Genomic DNA, 19,853 nt, shown 5'->3' on the forward strand with positions numbered 1-19,853 from the left:
TGAAAAATCATTTGTCCATTAATGGTCCATTCATAAGATTTCCCTGCCCCAAAGTATGCAGCTTTGTGGATTAAGGAAGGACACCATTCCGAAACTGACAACCTCACCGTGCCGAGACAACAGAAACTCAAATTTTCGTGGCATAGTGCTGATATTTTACACTTATTAAATTGTTCACAAGAAACTTGTAGGTATGTAAGATTGGCATTAAGTATCAACTTGGCAATATACAGTTGGTAACGTTTTCGGTGTTAGTAGTTCGATAGCTATTTTCGTGTATGAGTTTGGGTTTACTTAGAATCAGGGGGGCCGCCAGGAGGTGGGGAAGGGTGCTTCATCACCCCTTCATTTTCTTCCTCACGCCGTCCAGCATCCCTTGTTCAACTTGTTAAACCATGTCATATTAAGCATAGAAAGGTTTTGAAGTGAGATCGGTATTACTACATACAACAGGCAAGTCATCGATCTTAATCTGACATCAGGCACGTATCCAATGGGGAAAGGGGGGCTTTGCAAGCTCGAGCTCCCCCCCGCCCTAAAATTTTCTGTTTACACTAGATAAAATGAGGCTTTTAGCTTCTTGAATAATGTGATCATAATTTGAGAGTTATGATTATCGAGACAAGACAGAGAATGTTCTATAACCCTCTTATTGTTAATAGCACGTATCCAAGGTGGGGATCGGAAATTTTTCAATTTACTTTAGAAAAAAATTAGGTTTTTGTCTTCTTGAATAATGGGACGAAATAATTATCAAGGCAAGACGAAGAATGTTCTATAACCCTGTTGTTCATAATATTGCACGTAAACCTTTCTTGCGCTTTCGGTGTTGTCGCAGCGAACTTGAGCACTATGGAAAGACTTGTCAGCATTGAGCGCCACAAGTAGGACGATTCGTTGTAATTTTTAATCTCTGGAAAGCGCAAGAGGGAACGTTCTTGAATAAGAGAAGGAGTCGAACTACTACTGGCTATATTAACGAATCGTATTCCTGCGGAACGTTCTAGAATAGGAGAATATTCAATTTCCCGGTTGATCTGTACAATAGAATCGGTTAATGAGACTTCAGAGGTAGGTGTGACAACTCATACAGTCGATTAGTGATCAGTCAGTGTCCACTGGTGGCTTTATAAGATCTAGTGATTTGAAAATGATAAGTAACGAAGTCTACTTCCAGTTCCATTTCGGGGTCCAAAGATGAAGACAATGACGACAGCAAACTTCCGGAGCCTCAGTGTAGTACTATTTCGGGTCGAGGGCTGAAGAGATCGAAGGTCTCTTTCTCTAAAGTTAATATTTCAGCAATACCGGGTATTGGAGCAGTTTATTAAGAAAGAAATATACTGCACAAATCAACTGAAAAACAAAGTTCTGAGTGATGATTTAGTTGTGCCCTGACCAAATTCCGTGTATGCGGTTTATGACCTTATATAATAGAAAAATGCATATGCATGTGTGAACCTACAGCAGATACTGTAATTTCAGATATAGCCTTTTTTATACGTGTTAGCCAGCAAGCCTTCATGAGTTACTAAGAGTCTCATGTTATCGACAAAAGGAGTAGCGGACTAACTTTGTGACGACTGGTATCCAACTGGAGGATGTTGGAAAATCGAGCTACGACGCCAGGGGTTCCGGTTTCGAATCCCGGCCTGGGCATGGATGTTTTTGACTGTCCATTCATCAATTTCATCATATCGTCACTTATCCCCATATTCGCAAATTAGCCAAAAGTGGCACAAAAATCGAAGTAAAATAAAGCAATTCAATCAATCTTCTAAAGTCTTGAAGATCCAAGTCACAAGGATGGAAAATTAGGGCTTTGTTAAGGTTAGGTGCGAAGGCAGGCGACAACACCCTAAAGGATCATATACAAACCTGCAGGAAGAACGATCTTACTTAGTCTCCAATACGAAATGATAAAAACTTCTGGTGAGTTCATTATAAATAATGTGTACGAGATAAAGAGTGGTGTCCCCAAAATTTTCGGAAGGGAGAGGGGTTATTAATACCATTTTTGGTGATCAGTCCTCATTTTGCCATATTTGTCTGTCTTTGACGTTCTTTTTTTTTAATGAATACTTTGTCAAATGGGGTTATGACCCCACCAAACCTCCCTTTGGCACGTCACTGTAGACAAAAGAGTAAGCATTTGATCATACTAGGAGACTAAATATTAGATGTGTTGGGAACTGTGCATTAATTGTTTCTCGATCCGGCTATATTCGAGAAAACTTCCTTTGTTTCGTGCCGATATATGACAAGACTGAGGAAGCTGTGATAGACATCTTTGAACAAAGTAAAATAAAGCAGATCAATGAATCAATCACAATTTTGAACACTTGCGAGTGCCTGAATGTGGACAATTTTGTGGGTTTCGGCTTTTATGAGAGCTGCAAACATGGGAGGACAAGACACATTAGTGGTGTTCTGGTTCGAATCAGAGAGAAATATTCGAGAACTGCCTGCGTTCAGTTCGAAGCCCACAGTTTGAATCTCGCTTTGTCGAGTGGATTGCCCATTCCGTGCATGTGTAACACCTTCGTAAAAACACTCACAGATACCACAGATGTTTTGATGCCTGGTGAGAAGAAATGGAAAAACACACATAGTCAGATGGTTCCGGCACACAATGTTAATGCTTGGAAACAGAGGAGTCATGTGGTAAAAAATGTTTCGATTTCACGTTCTAATTAAAATGGCAACCTCAAACAGGCGACGATTTATGGGATAGTTGCTCCCCATTTTTTTGCCTCCTCACTATGGCCTCTTAATGCTAAGCCTCGTCTAACAAGAGAAAGTAAACTTTCCTCGCACCGCCCCACCCCCAGGTTTTGGAACCCAATCGCCACCACTGGCCTTAAACATGCAATTCTGAGGTTCTATCTATACCTCTTAAAAATATGTTGTTAGTGTAAGACTGTTTGCTTGTATAGATTCAATTGTTTTTATGAGCCATTATTGCTTTCCATTGTTATGCGGCAATATAGAGGGTCCAAAATACAGGTTCCGACTGTATTTTTACTTATTTCGGCCCGTAATATCTTGGTTAAACAACACTACCATTTTTTTTACTCGGCATGGAAGCTCACTATTAGCACTCACTGAAATAGCACATAACTTGGATATTGACGCTGTTAGTAGATATAACCCTTTAAATACTAAATTATTGCAAAATCCGCAACTTTAGAATTAGGTTTTTCTCAAAACAGCAAAAGGGAAGAGTAAAACTTGGTATGCCAAGTTTTTTTTCTATTCTTTTCTTTCTATTGAAGACTCGTAGTGGCGCTGTCGGCCACCAGAAGGCAGTTTAGTAGCAGTGAGGAAAATGGCTACCACTGGACAGCAGAAAGCGTTCTGTATTCTCGTTCAGCGGCATTTCCGAACAAGATTTGTGGTTGAATCGCCTTCTGGCAAGTCAATTAGAAAATGCTACAACATTGGTGGAATTGCGTGAGCGCATCACTGCAGCCATAGCCGACGTGGACCCTGACATGCTAGGAAGAGTGTGGCAGGAACTTGATTATAGACTAGATGTGTGTCGTGTAACACGTGGATCACACAGAGAACATTTATAATAGGCCAGGAAAAACATTTTGCATTTTTCAATCTGTGTGTATAATATCAGTCATTTACGTATCATTACAATAAAATAAATAGACACTGAAATCGGGAACATCATTTTGACTTACGCTGTATGTACTCACACATGGAAATAAAAAATCATTGGGGCCTCGTCCTATTTTTGAGGAGAAAACATCAAAATGTTAAGAAATGTCAATGTAAATTATCACACTTCCTTCCCTATCAGAAAGAGGAACAGACCTTTCTCCTCCCCTTCTATGTTCCAAATGGAATAGTTCCTGTCTTGAAAAGTTGTAGAAGAGTTTCTGTTTTTCTTTCTTTGATGAGTAGCGTAGTGGTAATGCCACCTCTTTGTAATCAAAGGTCTCCGGGTTTTAATGCAAGGTGGAGGTACCAGTTGTTCGGATTCCATTTTAAACTGCAAGTCCACAGTCCCGAAAAGCTTTTATGTGCATAAAGTGGGTTTTAAAGTAAAACTCTACTGAACTCTACATACAGTGACACACCATGGACTTTCATTAGCCATCATTTTGCCAACTTTTCCTGCTTTAGACATTCTTTTTACTGGGCCAAACAGGGACTATGATTCCCTCCACCAGAAGTGCCCATCCCCCCTCAAGGCCCTGAACGCAGTCCCCCAAATCAAGAATTTCAAGGCAGCAAGCATAAGGATAATAGGCCAAAATTCATAACTAGATTCGATCATCATAACCCCGCAATATTATTTTGATAAATATAGTAACTGATTTTAATTTGGATGCAATAGCCTGTCAAGTGGTCGATAGTTATATCTTAAAATGTATATTTTCGACACGCAGAAAGCTAGCACATTGATTTTTTAGATAATTTGAAATGTCAGAAAATAAATTATGTGCATGCAGTGTTTTTGGACGGGGAATAGATGTTAAAAAACCCACAACTTAATGATGAGATACAAAAATCTAACTGGGCACACCACTTGCATACCCATGATTTTTCTTTTTGGAGGCGGCCGGAATTGTAAAGGTAGATATTACATAGCTGCTTCACTTTGTTCTGGGAGTTTCATAAATATCATTTTTTTGCCTTCCTTTTTAAAATTGTACAAAGACAAATATCGGGGGGTTGTTTTAAGGGGAGTTTGCTTTTATCATTTTGCCCTTCCCAGAGTTTTTTACTGCTTTCATTTTGAAAAAAATAATTTTCTCAAAATTTCAGAATTTCAAATTTTCTCAAAAATTCATAGGTAATTGTGGAGCTGCAGCACCATCATCTCCCCCAACCCCTACCCTGCATACACCAGTAGGGCAAACCAAATATTCGTGCTGCAGTTGTCTTAACCAAAACTTGTTTGTTCGTAAATATTTTCACACGGTGCCGCGACCTTTACTCCTTCCAAATTGTTCTCTTCTTGCTTCTTCAGCACCCACTTTGTTGTACCTGATGCTGTGTCAAACCATCTCTCTCACCTTCATTATCCTAAAGTAGTAGAAAAGTAACGTAAAATAACGAATAGTTACCCGTGGATTTCTTATTTAGTAGTCGGTGCTCTATTTTACTTCGCTCCATTTTCATGCATCAGATGTTTTATTTAGGAGCGAAGGAAAAGAAACGGATGGCTATGACATCCACCGCAATGCCGCTTAGCGAATAATCCAGAGAAAAATCCACTTTATACCATACGATCATCAAATGGTGTGGTGTCTAAATAATGAATATGCCAAAGCGCTAAATATTGATTGCCCCCCTCCCCAAACTTCAAAGTTCGATCCCCCCTTACTATGGAAATTCTGTGCCAATCTAAAACTTAACATTGTTATCCAATGTATGCCCTCGAAACGTTGGAAGCCAACTCCAATTTAACCTGACTGGTAACCCGAGAACACTTGTTCGAATTGTGTATATTTGTTTAAATATTTAAAAAAAATATGTAGGGTACGTACATGTATTCCATGTTCAAGGAGTCTTAAAGAAAATTGTTAACGGGGGAGGAAGGGGGGCTGGAATTAATGGGAAACCAGAAAGCAGCAAGAGCGAAAGACACGAATCAGAAAACATAAACAGAAGCCTGTTAGAATAACGAAAGAATACGAAACAGAAAATATAGTTGGGAAAGTCTATTGTAAACGCAGAGTATGTACACTGAAACAGAAAGAGCTTTCAACAAACGCCGAAAGTGAAGTGGCTAATGTTGTCACTTTCTAATCAAGCTCCTGGATTCGATCCTCGGTGGAGAGCGCAGTTGTCCGGATCCCACTTTGACCTGTAGGTTTAGTCCCGATTAGCCTATATGAGGATAAAGTGGACTTAAAACATACAATGAACATCCATCTCAGAACTGAAAATCTGCGTTTTACACGGAGGTAATATATCAATTAGTTATGATTGTTGACTACAAAAGTTAAGTGTAAGGCTCAGTCTGTAAAATACTATATATGTAATGTAAATATATGAAACACTATTCTGAAACATATAATGCCTAAAATTATTTTCTAAAAAATATGTTTGTATGCCGGAGGAGCGACTATCACTGTGAAATGCTGTGTGATTTGTTGTTCACACAAAACGTTATTGTGCACCATTGAAATTTCTTGCTCATAGTAATGAGTTGGATTAAATCTTACAGAGGAACTGTGCCAGTGTCTCCGGTTGAAACAAATGAAAACGTTATTTGTCGTGCTTTTTGCCAAACATCTGTTCTCACCAAGGTTTTATAAATGTTCAGGTGTTGCTCAGTTGACCTCCTCTTTTTCATTCAGGGTCTTGGGCGAGTCGTATGTCGGAAATAGGAAAAATGAAGAAGGGTAAAAAATAATGAATTTGATAATCTATATTCATCACCAGATGTTATTAATTATTAAATAAAGACGATTTCGGTGGGCAGGTCATGAAGCACGAATGGGAAAAGAAAGAAAACTTACAGAATCCTGGTTGGGAAACCTAATTGTTGGAAACTTATAGAAAGGCCAAGACGAAGATGGAATGGCAATAAATAAGATGCTTATAAGGAAACTGGTAACAATGGAGAAACCTGAATTAATCTTACCCATTGTAGGAACGGATAAAAAGTTTAGGTTGCTGCGACAATAAACTTTCCACTTTAGAGTTTAAGTTCTAGTTTGTGTTTTAAGTCTACTCTATGCACAGTATGGCTAGTTGTGACTGGGCCTACAGTTTAAAGTGTGATCCGAACCAATATGTGCCTCAATCCGGTATCGAACCCGGGATCCCTCGATTACAAGGGTACGCTCGCACTTTCCCCTTTAGGAATGCCAGAGAGTTAGTTAATATTTTCTAATTACTTTCACTTTCAAAACTTAAAGTTCAACAAATCTCGACTTCTGTGGAATAAAAGTCAGTGATATTTGTGTCAAGAAGTGTAACTCAATTAGACTCACACGAGAGAGCGTAGAAATACGTCTAAAGTGCAAGCACCTAGCATAGGGTACATTCAAGAGGATTGCCATGTCAGTTTGTATCCCAAAATGGTCGACAAATTAAGTTTCACTCGGGTCTGTCGGACCACTCGTTACCTTTCAACGTCTAAGATAACGGATTCGTTTTTGTAAGTAGCCGGTTGTAATTCACGGGTTAAACTTAACGCCCACTGATACGTTGTTAAACGCGCCAACAGAACGCAACAAACGCGTTTCCGGCGTCTCAGCGGGCGATAACCTTTAAGATAACATGCAGACTTCTGGCATGGAAATTACGTGCGTTAACCTGTAGTGGGCGTTACACCATTTGATTTAAATAGAAGCAGACAACAGAAGTTCTGTTGCTTTCTGTTGCCACGTCTCAGTGGGTGTTTAACTTGAAGTTTCCACCGTCACTTGAGACAAATGCTGCGGAAATATTTCATTTCCTCTTATTTGTTTACCACATTTTCCGTCACTCTCTTACTTTGTCGCCACGGTTAACCACCTAGTACAAATTGTCAATTTAAGTTGAATTAATTGAGCTAGGAAGAAGCTAGCAAACTGCTACATGCGAAACTTGTTTGAATTGTGTTACATCTTAATTTAGCATCGACATTCAATTATTCCCAGAGTTGTTTAATGTAAAGTTGTAGTTGAGACATCTTGGAAATTGGGTCTGTAAGTTGGGTATGTTATGAATCCTCCTGATAAATTCGGCTTCCCCGATAGCGCAGTGGTAGGGTTATTCCCTTTTAATCAAGAAGTCCCTGATTCGATACCCGGTGGAGGCATACAGTGGTGCAATTAATAGTTTTAAACTGTAGGTTTAATCCCGATTAGCCTTACTGTGCATAAAGTGGACTTATAACATCAAATCAACCAAATCGACCTCTACGTAAACACACAAGAAGTGTGTTTCTGTTTGCCATTAACTTCGTTCCTAGTTGATACTTCCTAGCCTCACATCAGGTTAGCGCAAGGAAATCATTTCCCTTGAGGTAATCAATCCCAAACACTCCTATCAAAATGAGAGCGCTTACATCATAGGTGACAAGGGCAGCAGTTCACACGTTTCCCTGCACCACCCACGCGACCTATAAATCTGTCGACCTTGAGTTTATATGTCGACTTCAAGTCACCCAGCAACGAAAGATTCAGCGCGAACGCAACTCGCGTGTCGCCACTTTCATTCCAATGCAATGGCGCAACCACAGGGGGCAGGGGAGGCATTGTCCCCCCCAACCTTGGACGGAAATGAGTTCTTGGGGGTACAAGGGGGGCAAACATTGACGGCCAAGGGTACCTGCAATTACCGCCCACAACTTGAAATTTTATGCAAATAAAAATACTTTTCGCAAAAAATTTTTGATCGCTTCGCTCGAATTACCTGCTTTTCTTAGTCTTCAGTACCGTAGCTAGGGGGGGGCGGCGGGAGTCTGCCCTGGGCGCCGAACGACCTAAATGAAAATAAGTTGCAAAATTGATTGATTGGGTTGTGGTTTTAAGTCCATTTTACGCACAGAAATACAAATCGGGACTGAACCTGCAGTTTAAAGTGGGATCCGAAGCAATATGCCATGTGCCTCCAGCGGGCATCGAACCCGGGACCCCCTGATCACACTGTTATCATTATACCATCGAGGAGCAGGGGCGGCGCCAGAAATTTTCGACCGGGTGGGCAGAAGCTGTATATTCATAAATTAGGGTGGACAGTATAAATCTAAGAACTTTTCCTCATACTCATAACCTCGAAAGTGCTTAGTTTCTGATCTATGAGCGCTGAAAATCTAACCTGTATGTACAGTCACGGATACTTCTGGGTTATAACAATCCCATTAACTTTCAATGCAATCATTACAACCCAGAAGTGTCCATGACTGGACGTATACAACCCAACTCACCAAACGATCGCTCTGACGTAACTTCCAGGGACGTGTAACAAGATTCCCACTTGAATTGAAAACAACAACTTGGGAGTCTTATCTGGCAAGATACAAAAGAATAATTATACTTGCGATGTTGTAAGCATCTCAAATGAAACGAAATTCCTTATTTTTTTACCACTGATTTTATTTTCATTATTTTAATGATAGTTCAACCTATTTTCTTTAATTTTTAGAAGACATTTGGGGTAACCAGGTACCTTTGGCACCTCCGTGTGCACACCTATGCCTGTAAGAAGTATCTACAGCATTTACAAACTGGCCAAGACAAAGAATTTCCAACATATACGGACTGAAATTCAAGACACTTCATTCTAAAATGTGTCCATCGTGTTTCGAGTGTCGTGCAGTACCAATAATCGTGAATCGCGAGATTCACTTACGACATGTTGATGAAATCGACGAACTGAGAAATGCAAACATAGTGTGTTCGCCAACTTGTTTTGTTTCACACGCAGACTGCTATTTATTTATTTCTAAATGGCTAATCGAGTCCCTCACATAATACGGGGGCAAACCCCTTACTAAAAATAATGAATGGTAAAATCTCTTGCAATAAAATGAAAAAAATCGTTTAAACATTAATTAATTCGAATATTAAAACTAATACATAATAACTAAAATCAATCCGATCTGGATAAGGGTGTCACTACATGACGTGTGCATTCCGAGCGCCCAATACAGCTCAGCGTTTGACATAAGTATGAATAATGTCTTATTAGCAAAATTTAAAAAAAACCAAGAACCCGGTATAAATCAAATTCTTAGTTCATTCTGCATAATATTTACCTAAGCTAAAGAAGGACATTTTGGCAAAATATCACCGAATTGTAATAAATAAATAAATAAATAAAATTGTATGTATTATGTTATGAAGCACACAGTTCTAAAATTTTGTCCCTACTCTATGTTAGTTAACCACAAGAAAAATCACATGATTATGTAACTGATTTTTTGCCTCCCTGATGGCATAGTGGTAGAGTCGTCGCCTTGTGATCAAGGGGTCTTGGGTTCAATAACCGGTGGAGGCACATAGTGGTTCGGACCCCACTGTAAACTGTAGGTCCAGTCCCGATTAGCCTATCTGTGCATAAAGTGGACTTAAAACAACAACTCATGTAAGAAGATTTCTAAATACGGTTGCTAACTCATCAAGTCAATTATTCTGCAGCTATTTTTCAAACCTACAGAGCTGTTTTATCAAAATCTGTTTTTGTGATTTCTTCTTATTAGTAGAATGAATATAAAATTATTATTATCTATTTTGGATACGATATCGAAATTAGAAGATGACAGGTATATAAAATCGTGATGATGAAAGGGACATATCAAATTACCTTTGTCTTAGTATTTCAATGTAGACCTAACTAAACAACTTTGTGTGTGTGTCGCCGGACCCTGTGGCTGAGTGGTTAGCACATCGCGCTGCGACGCCAAGGGTCCCGGGTTCAAATCCCGCTCGGGCATGGTTGTTTGTGAATGTCCATTCATCAATTTCATCATTTCATCACTCATCCCCATCTTCGCAAATTAGCCAAGAGGCACAAAACGCGAAGTAAAATAAAATATATCAAATAAAAAAAAAAACTTTGTGTGTTGCTGGAGGAAGCAACGCGAAGAAGATGTTTTTATTTGTTTAACAGATCACCTTAATCATACCCACGCCGGAAGCCCGGTGTTGACAACATCAAGCAACTCCACTCCACCCCTTCTACACTCAGTTTCAGTTACAACTTTTTGGCCAAGTTATGGCAGACAGTTAATTATATTTCTATATTTTTGCCACATTTCAAGTATCTAATTCTTTTCATTATGTGACACATTTTCAAAGCAATTTGATGCGTCATCCCTGTGAAGGACAGAAGCTGCAGCCCTCAGGCCCATAATTCTGTTCTAATCTTGATCATATTCTGCACAATTTTGCGCGTCCCATAAAGCCTCCTAAGCCTACTGGCTGCTTAAGCATACAAGTGGGCATTAGATCACATTTTTTTGTTTCAAAAGATTTGGAAATATCTTTCGCTTTCCAATGATAAAATTAAGGATGTTGAAAGAAAAGCTTATATTAATTCCATTAAACTTTTGTAAACCTATTCACGAAATCAGTGTTTCGGCAAAGGACAACAAAGCTTTTTATTGAATGATAATATGTGAACTTGTCTGTAATATAGATAATATTCACAAGTAAAATATACATGAAGTGAACACCATAATAAACTTATTTATTGGACCATTCGCATTTTCCCAAGTGTATATATTTATTGAATTTGATTGGGTTGGCAATCGGGTGGGCACAGCAATTTTTGGGTAGGCAATTGCCCACCCGTACCCACCCGTGCCAACACCTGTCGCCGTCCCTGTTGGGGAGGCACAAAAGTTGTAAGAGAGAGAATGCATTGGCGTCCCGTGAAATTGTTTGAGCCCTATTAAATCAATATTGATTTCAGCCTGCAAAAGAATTGGATCCAAAAATGTTCTTGCTCGCTTTGCTCGCAATATTTCATTGTTCTCTGTAGCCTAATGCATTGTAAATTACCAGACAGAGAAATAAGACTTGTCTTAATTGATTTTGTTCTAAATGCATGAACAATTGTTATGAGGAAAGGGAGCGTACACATTAGAGAGACAATTTATGTATTTTTTGCTGTTGTTTTATTGTGAGATGGATGAATTGGTTGCCTAATGAATTTGAATAATATAAATTGTATATAATATGTATTAAATAAACTTTGAATATGCACGCAATTTAGTGTCCACGTCGCTCCATGTTGCATATATCGTCGGTGAAGGGGCGAAGTGGCGTAACTCGAAAAATTGCGTTTTTGAGTTATGACTACCTCCTCTGTTACCTGTCAAAATTTCGTGGCTGAATTCCCACTGGTTCCGGAGATTTAAGCACCCTGCAATTGGCGTATCTTGAAATTTTCTGCATAAAAAAAAATTGCGAAGTTTCTTCAGTGGCTGCTAAGAAATGAAGGCGCGTACTGGCGTAAGCTTATATCGGGAAACAAGATATGCGATTTACGAAAGATTATATAAATTTAAATAGGATTTATGAAACAAGGGTGAATCGTACGTTAGTCCATACACAAAAAAGTTAGTTCCAGGGAGAAATCTGAAAGAAAAATGTGATGGAAAATGCGAAAAGTTTGGTAAAGAATGCTTTAAAGTCACAGATGTGGAAAGACATGAAATTTTTAAGGACTTTATGCAAGTGACGACCTTCAGCTTCAACGAGAATTCAACACATATGTAAAGGTTTCTGACGTTAAACACAAAACTACGCAAAATAAAGAATCTCGAAGATTAAAAACAAATCATTACTTTTTACCATAGAAGGAAAGAGAAGTAGTATCAGTGTGTAGTACCATGTTTCTAAACACACTTTTAATATCAGAGAAAACAATGCGAAATTCACTAGCCAAAAGAAGATGATCAGGTGTCATTGAGAAAGATAAGAGAGGAGGAAAACTTCAGAGCCTACTGGAAAGGGACAAAATAATAGAGAAAATGATAATAGAACTCATAAAGAGATTCCCAAGAGTCGATTGATTGATTGATTGATTTAGTTTATTTTACTTCGCGTTTTGTGCCTCTTGGCTAATTTGCGAAGATGGGGATGAGTGATGAAATGATGAAATTGATGAATGGACATCACATTCACAAACAACCAAGCTCGAGCGGGATTCGAACCCGAGACCCTTGGTGTCGCAGCGCGATGTGCTAACCACTCGACCACAGCCCCCCCCATACTTTTTGAGGACATCATACACTTCCAGAACATAAGATAACAACATTGTGAGGACGCTACTCACTTGTGCACCAGAAGTGATAAGCCTTGTGAGGACATCATACACTTCTTCAACAGAAAATAGTAACCTTGTGGGGACACTACTCACTTGTGCACCAGAAGTAATAAGCCTTGCGAGGACATCATACACTTCTTTAACAGAATATAGTAACCTTGTGGGGACACTACTCACTTTGCATCGGAAGTAATAAGCCTTGTGAGGACATCATACACTTCTTTAACATAATATAGTAACCTTGTGGGGACACTACTCACTTTGCATCGGAAGTAATAAACCTTGTGAGGACATCATACACTTCTTCAACAGAATATAGTAACCTTGTGGGGACACTACTCACTTGTGCACCAGAAATAATAAACCTTGTGAGGACATCATACACTTCTTCAACAGAATATAGTAACCTTGTGGGGACACTACTCACTTGTGCACCAGAAGTAATAAGCCTTGTGAGGACATCATACACTTCTTCAACAGAATATAGTAACCTTGTGGGGACACTACTCACTTGTGCACCAGAAGTAATAAGCCTTGTGAGGACATCATACACTTCTTCAACAGAATATAGTAACCTTGTGGGGACACTACTCACTTGTGCACCAGAAGTAATAAGCCTTGTGAGGACATCATACACTTCTTTAACAGAATATAGTAACCTTGTGGGGACACTACTCACTTTGCATCAGAAGTAATAAACCTTGTGAGGACATCATACACATCTTCAACAGAGGATAACAACCTTGTGGGGACACTACCCACTTTGTATCGGCAGTAATATACGTTGTGGGGACATCAAACACTTCTTCAACAGAAAATATCATCCTTGTGGCGACACCACTCACTTTGTATCGGCAGTAATATACCTTGTGAGCACATAATACACTTCAACAACAAAAAGTAAGCTTGTGGAGCGAAAAGTTTCTTAAACGTATATCGAATTTCTATCGCGAATTGAAGCCATGACTTCCTTATTTGAAAGCATCCGAACACATAAAGTAAATTGATTGAATTTGTGAGATGTAAATAATGCATAAAAGAATAATATATTATCATAAATTAGAAATGTACATAAATCAATAATAATAATAACAGTTCCTGTTAGTATTTTCATGGCGTGTAAAGTTACATTTGAGCTTCCTTGAAAAATATATTGACTTTTCCCATGATACACCCCTCCCGCTTCCGCTTGGAAAATTTCTAAGCGCTTGTATACCCTTGAGCGCACTATATATTTCTTCAATGGAAGATAACAACGTTGTAGGGACACTACTCGATTTTCCATCAGAAGTTATATCCCTTGTAAAAGCACTTTTTAAATTATTGACTAATTTAATTTAGTAACACTGTTGAGCCTTGTTTCATGCCTTGGTCAGCTTTGTAATGTTTAATTGAATTTAGATACAAATTAACATTTAACTTAAAGCAAAGCATGATTCGAAATGTATATAAATTAAACACAAATAGTTTGTGAGAACAATGAAAGATACTTTGCATATATCACATTTTGCATCGTTTCTTTCTGGCTTTTTTTGGCTAATCGTGACGATTAGATGAAATTGATGAAGGGACACTGGAAGGAAATAATCGAACTCAGAACTTTATTGAATCAATTTCAAGTCCTATATCCTCTGCAACATTTCCACATCATATCACATGGTATTATTATTATTATTATTATTATTATCATCATCATTATTATTATTATTATTATCATAATTATTTGTAATCCGCGTGCTATGTAGCTTTTTACTTTTTGTCTTCATTTTAAAACACATAAGTTTGAATTTCTACCCAAAATAGCACAACACTCGTTATTATAATTATTTTGCTAACTTTATTTGTCAGTCATTTAATTACATCCAAAATAATTTTACCAGTGCTCTTGTGTCCGTCAGATCTCTCAAATTTCATGTAACATCTGTTTCTCTTATCCAGTGATTTATTCTCTGCAAGACAAGTATTTACGATTTTGTTTATGAAAAATATCATAAACTACAAAAACTGCAAAAATCGACAATGACTAAAAGTATTTCCTCTCTTTTATTGTCAAGTACCAACAGGGTAGCATTTTCAAACTTATTTACACATCGGTCCCCACAGCGTCTGTACAGAATCAATCGTGTGTATGGAGTGTATGTACAAATTTTCATGAATCTAATGGACCTTGTGGGGACCCGAGGCCACCTGATTTAACAGGCCTTGTGGGTACTGGTGTCCCCACAAGGATAGGAAACGTTTTTCTTGTATAATTTGCTCACAATGTAGGTTACTTTTAATTTTCGGGAGTTTATAGTTTTACTGTGTTATTTGTCACATCATTTCAACAAACACATCAGACTACGACTGTGATTTCCCCCGGTCCCCACAGTGTATGTGCACTAACAGAGTCCCCACAAGGTAGCATATGCACGTATGTGTGTGTGTGTGTGTGTGTGCGTGTAAATATACTTTTCTTCCCTTTTCCAACTTCCAGGTTCATTTCTATTCTAAGAAATAGAAACATGTCGTTAGACTTTTCTGCCTTGCCCTTTAAGCTCTTTATGAGCACTTCCGCTCTTGGATGTTGTTTATCTAGCTCACGTTTATTTTGTGGTTCCAACCTTTCACAGCATTTCTTGTCCGGTATCTCCTGTTGAAGCAGTTCCACATTTCATTTGTCACTAAGGGGTTTTCGAGACATAAAAGAAGAGGTAAAGTGCTCCCCTGTGCTTTGCACCACGCCACGAAGGTGTATAGGGGTGTGGGGTTAGGGCCCCATACTTTCTTGATCTCGGCCGCGCTGGGGATGATGTGATCAGCACCACGTCCCTGGCCGCCTTTACCCCATACAGTTTCCTCCAGGTACCCACTTTATACGACGCTGGGTGGGCGCCGGAGTCGCTTAAACAGGTTGAAAAAGTGCCGGTTCTCCCCCGCCGGGGATCGAACCGGGGTCTCTCGCATGGTAGTCAGACGCCCTAACGACTTATATATATATATATATATATATATATATATATATATATATATATATATATATATATATATATATGGAATTCATCTACCTATACCAGCCGATACTTTCGCGCCATATTGGTCTTTCACGGGGTCTGCAAAAATGCCGCGCGATACTTTCGCTGAGTCTAATTATTCTGGAAATCATGCAAAATTCAAACTTTATTTTTATTTTACACCAATTTTGAACGAAAAACTGTATTTTGTCATTACATATATTTTTTAATATTCTGGTGTAATTCTAGAATATTCTAAAGAAATGTTTTTGGTAAATTGAAGCATATAACACTGTTCTACGAAGGTTTTATTTCTTAGAAAATAAGTTTTTATGAAGGAATTTGGTATGGGAAATTCAAATCCGTAATTAGAATTTCGCTAACAGGGACAGTTTTTTAGTTATAAGTAAATAAAGAGCCTCATTTTACTGAGATTCACAGTTCGTGATAAATGCAGGGAATTGTCAGATGAGCAGTTGGCAATATCTGCTTCTGCTTCAGATGTTGGCAGTCCTGTTACTAAGCTACATGATGTACCTGCAAGTTATTGTCAAAATACTAAGCATTGTGTTTGCAGCTTTTGTGTTAAGCTACATCTGCATCAACACAACCCTTCCATCTGTTCCTATCCTAGGCAAGATCTATCCAATATTTTTCATCCTTACCGATTTCCTTTAGGTCCAGGGATATTAGAAGAAATCCACGGAATATAATGAGCATAAGTGAAAGATAATCGGCGACTTCAAGATAGTTGCAGTGATATTGGGAATGCAACATGCCTACACTAAATATACATGCTTCCTCTGCAAGTGGTATACCCGTGACAGAAGAACCACTACCCAAGAAAGAATTGGTCTCAACGAAATTGACAAGTGGGAGAAAAATTATACAGCGTGTGATGTTCCTCTTCACCTCTTCACACCAAGCTAGGCCTTACGAAACAATATGTAAAGGCTATGGACACAACTGAAAGAAGATTTAAGTGTAATTCAAACAAATTGCCTCGTCTTTCACCAGCAAAGCGAAAGAAAGGTACTTTATGGGACCTCAAATTAGAGAACCTCAGCAAATCCAGAGTTTGAAGCATGTCTAATAGACAAAGGAAAAAGAGCATGGACATAATGTTATATGCAATATAAATTGCAAAAAAGAAAAAATATTATATTTTTTAAAAAATAAGTATTATATAACAATTCTGTGTACGACTATTGTGTCACATATCACATTTACAACTTTTAAACATACGTAATATACTAGGTTTCGAGAAAGGATGATTAAATTATTCCATGAGTTCACTCAGTATTCGCCTTAAAATTGCAATCACGATTACTCGTAAACTATCCCTGACAGAGAAAATCTAAATACAGATTTGAAATCAGCGCAAAATTTGCAATAGGAATCAAACTTTTCCTCCAGAAAAATGAAAAAAGTTTTTTTTTTTTTTGTAGAACAGTGGTAATTGGTGAAGAATATTTACACACCAATACTGATTAATATTTTGAACAAATTTTAATTATTGTAATTCTTGAAGTATCGGTATCGGTGGGAATCGGTAAGAGTATCGGTATCGGTTCAAAGTGGTATCTGTTCAGCCGTAGTTTTAAATCAAATTTCGGATTGCATTCAGCATTTTAACACCGAAATGCAATTTTATATACCGGTTTCGATCCCAAAATGTGCCAGTTTTGAACCAAAATCTTGATCTTTCATTCACTTCACATAGGAGGAAGTTTTCTTTCATTGGTTGTGAATAAATATAGAAATACAAAGTCTGCTTCACGATTAGCCAAAAGTGGGACAAAAGCAATAAAATGCAGAGGGGAGAGGATATTCTACGGCTCCCATCCTTCAGTTCGAGTACTACTTGTAAATGTACTCTACTCACCACTTGCTCCGTAACGTATGGCAGGTTGCTGAATGGAACAAAGTTTCACCAAGTAGTTTGGCAGTTGCTGGAAAGGTTCACCGTTGAAGTTGTCAAAAGTGACCGCAGGCTTCTTAGCCCACGTCATTCGAACAGAATTCAAGTCGTGAACTCCTAGAACGAGAGGAAAGCAGTGATGAATGAATTCATGGGGTGGACCTGGGGAGGGGCTAAATCCCCCTCTCCGGAAATTAAAAGTCCCTCCCGAAAATTTAAGAAACTTGGCAGAGCATTCGGTCAATAATTAAGAAATTTTGAAACCACGTCCACTTTGGCTTTTATTCACTTTAATTTAACGTGCGATATTTAAACACACCTGGGCTGGGTTATCTTCCCAGAGGCAGAGCTGCATGCCACCAGGCGCGTCCCCAGGTTGCGGATAGGGGAACGGGCAGCAGATATGTTGGCTAGCTGGAAACAGTCGCGGACAAGCAGCAGCAGGATTGGAGGAGGCGGCGAGATGCGGAGTGGCAACTGCATCTCAGTAAATATTGCAAAGACTCCGATGAAAATCCTGCGATGTGGCGAGGAGAGCCGCCACTAAATAAGCTCAGCTACTGCTGCCTTGCAGTAAGGGGAGGGATTCCCAAAGGCTAAGGGAAGGAAAACCCTAACAGAAAACCAAGGGCGGAGGAGCTCAATAGGCATAGAGAAGCCAATCTTCCTAAGGGAAACAACCCTAAAAAAATCCTGGTCCTCCAAGGTATGGGGGTTGGGCGCGAGGCCAGCACCCTAGCACCATAAAAATACCACCCGCTAAAAATTCTCAACAAGGAAAAGCCGGACAGATTCATGGATGCCGAAAAAAGCATGTGAAAAGGACTAGGAATACGTTAAACATAGGAACTTGGAATGTAATGACACTTCTGAAACCAGGAAAGATGCAAGAATTGTCTGAACAAATAAAGAAAACACAAATTGAAGTAGTAACTCTGCAAGAAACCAGATGGAGTGGATATGGTGTAATAAACAAAAAGGACTATACAGTATTCTATAGTGGTGCAAGAGATAAAAGAGGACTAGCTGGTACAGGTTTTATTGTACAAAAAATAATACAAAATCACATAATAGGATTTGTGCCTTACAACGAAAGATTATGTAAACTGAGAATTAAGGGCAAGTATAACAATATAACCCTAATCAACACATATGCACCAACTGAAGATAAAGAAGAAGAAATAAAAGAAAACTTTTATGAAAATATTCAAAATATGATAGACAGTGTTCCAAAAAGTGATATAATGATTATATTAGGAGATTTTTATGCAAAGCTGGGAAAAGAACAAATATATAGTAAAATATCAGGTAGGCACACATTACATGATGTAACAAGTAAGAATGGTGAAATATTATGTGAATTTGCAGCTGCAAATAACCTGATGGTTATGAGCATCCAATTCCAGCATAAACGAATACATAAAGGAACGTGGATACCACCTGACCAAAGTACTATTAATCAGATAGACCATGTCTTGATTAACAGCAGCAAAAAGGATTTGATAGCAGCAAAAAGGATTTGATAAATGATGTAAGATCTTTAAGAGGCCAAAATATTGACTCTGACTACATATTGGTGCGAGTAATCCTAAAACAAACTATGTAGGCCTATAAGATAAAATATTCGCCAAAAAGCAAATGGGATAAATCAAACCTACAAAACCCGAAAAAAATGAAGGAATATCGAGCAGTATTACATGAAAAATTGAAAAATCTCCAAGGAAGCAAAGGTGTTAACGAAGATTGGGGTAACATACAAACTGCGATAAATGAGGCAGCTAAAGAAGTTATACAAAAAGAAAGAAATGCTCCCAAAAATGAATGGTGGGATGAAGATTGCATAAGGATTATTCAAGAAAAGAACAAAGCAAGAAGGAGAGCAATGCAAATAAAGACCAGGGCCAGCCAAGAAATATATAATATAAAAAGGAAAGAAGCTAATAAAATGTGTAGAGAGAAGAAGAAGAAATAGTTGAATGATAAAATAAGGCAAATTGAAATTAATTATAAGAGAAATGAGACAAGAACATTTTTTAAAGAGATACAATCCTTTAAACAACAGCAAACAGTATCGCCAATGATGTGTAAAGATACAGAAGGTAATATCATCTTAGAAAGAGCACTAGTCCTAAATAGATGGAAGGAATACTTTAAAAAGATTCTTAATAATAATGTAACAACAAGTATGCAGGCACCAATAGAACAGA

The 19,853-nt window shown here is 38.3% G+C and overlaps 1 protein-coding gene across 1 annotated transcript in view; it reads right to left on the reverse strand.

The window, feature by feature from the left end:
* Window positions 1–19,853, reverse strand: part of LOC145999418 (glycine receptor subunit alphaZ1-like) — a 91,328-nt gene that overhangs the window by 58,064 nt on the left and 13,411 nt on the right. The window contains exon 3 of the mRNA XM_083136374.1: window positions 17,611–17,763. Coding sequence (XP_082992500.1) covers window positions 17,611–17,763 — 153 coding nt within the window. The remainder of the gene's footprint in view (window positions 1–17,610; window positions 17,764–19,853) is intronic.

Source organism: Lepisma saccharinum, chromosome 15 (genome assembly GCF_977018435.1).
Source record: "Lepisma saccharinum chromosome 15, izLepSacc3.1, whole genome shotgun sequence".
In the NCBI taxonomy this organism is placed as follows: domain Eukaryota; kingdom Metazoa; phylum Arthropoda; class Insecta; order Zygentoma; family Lepismatidae; genus Lepisma; species Lepisma saccharinum.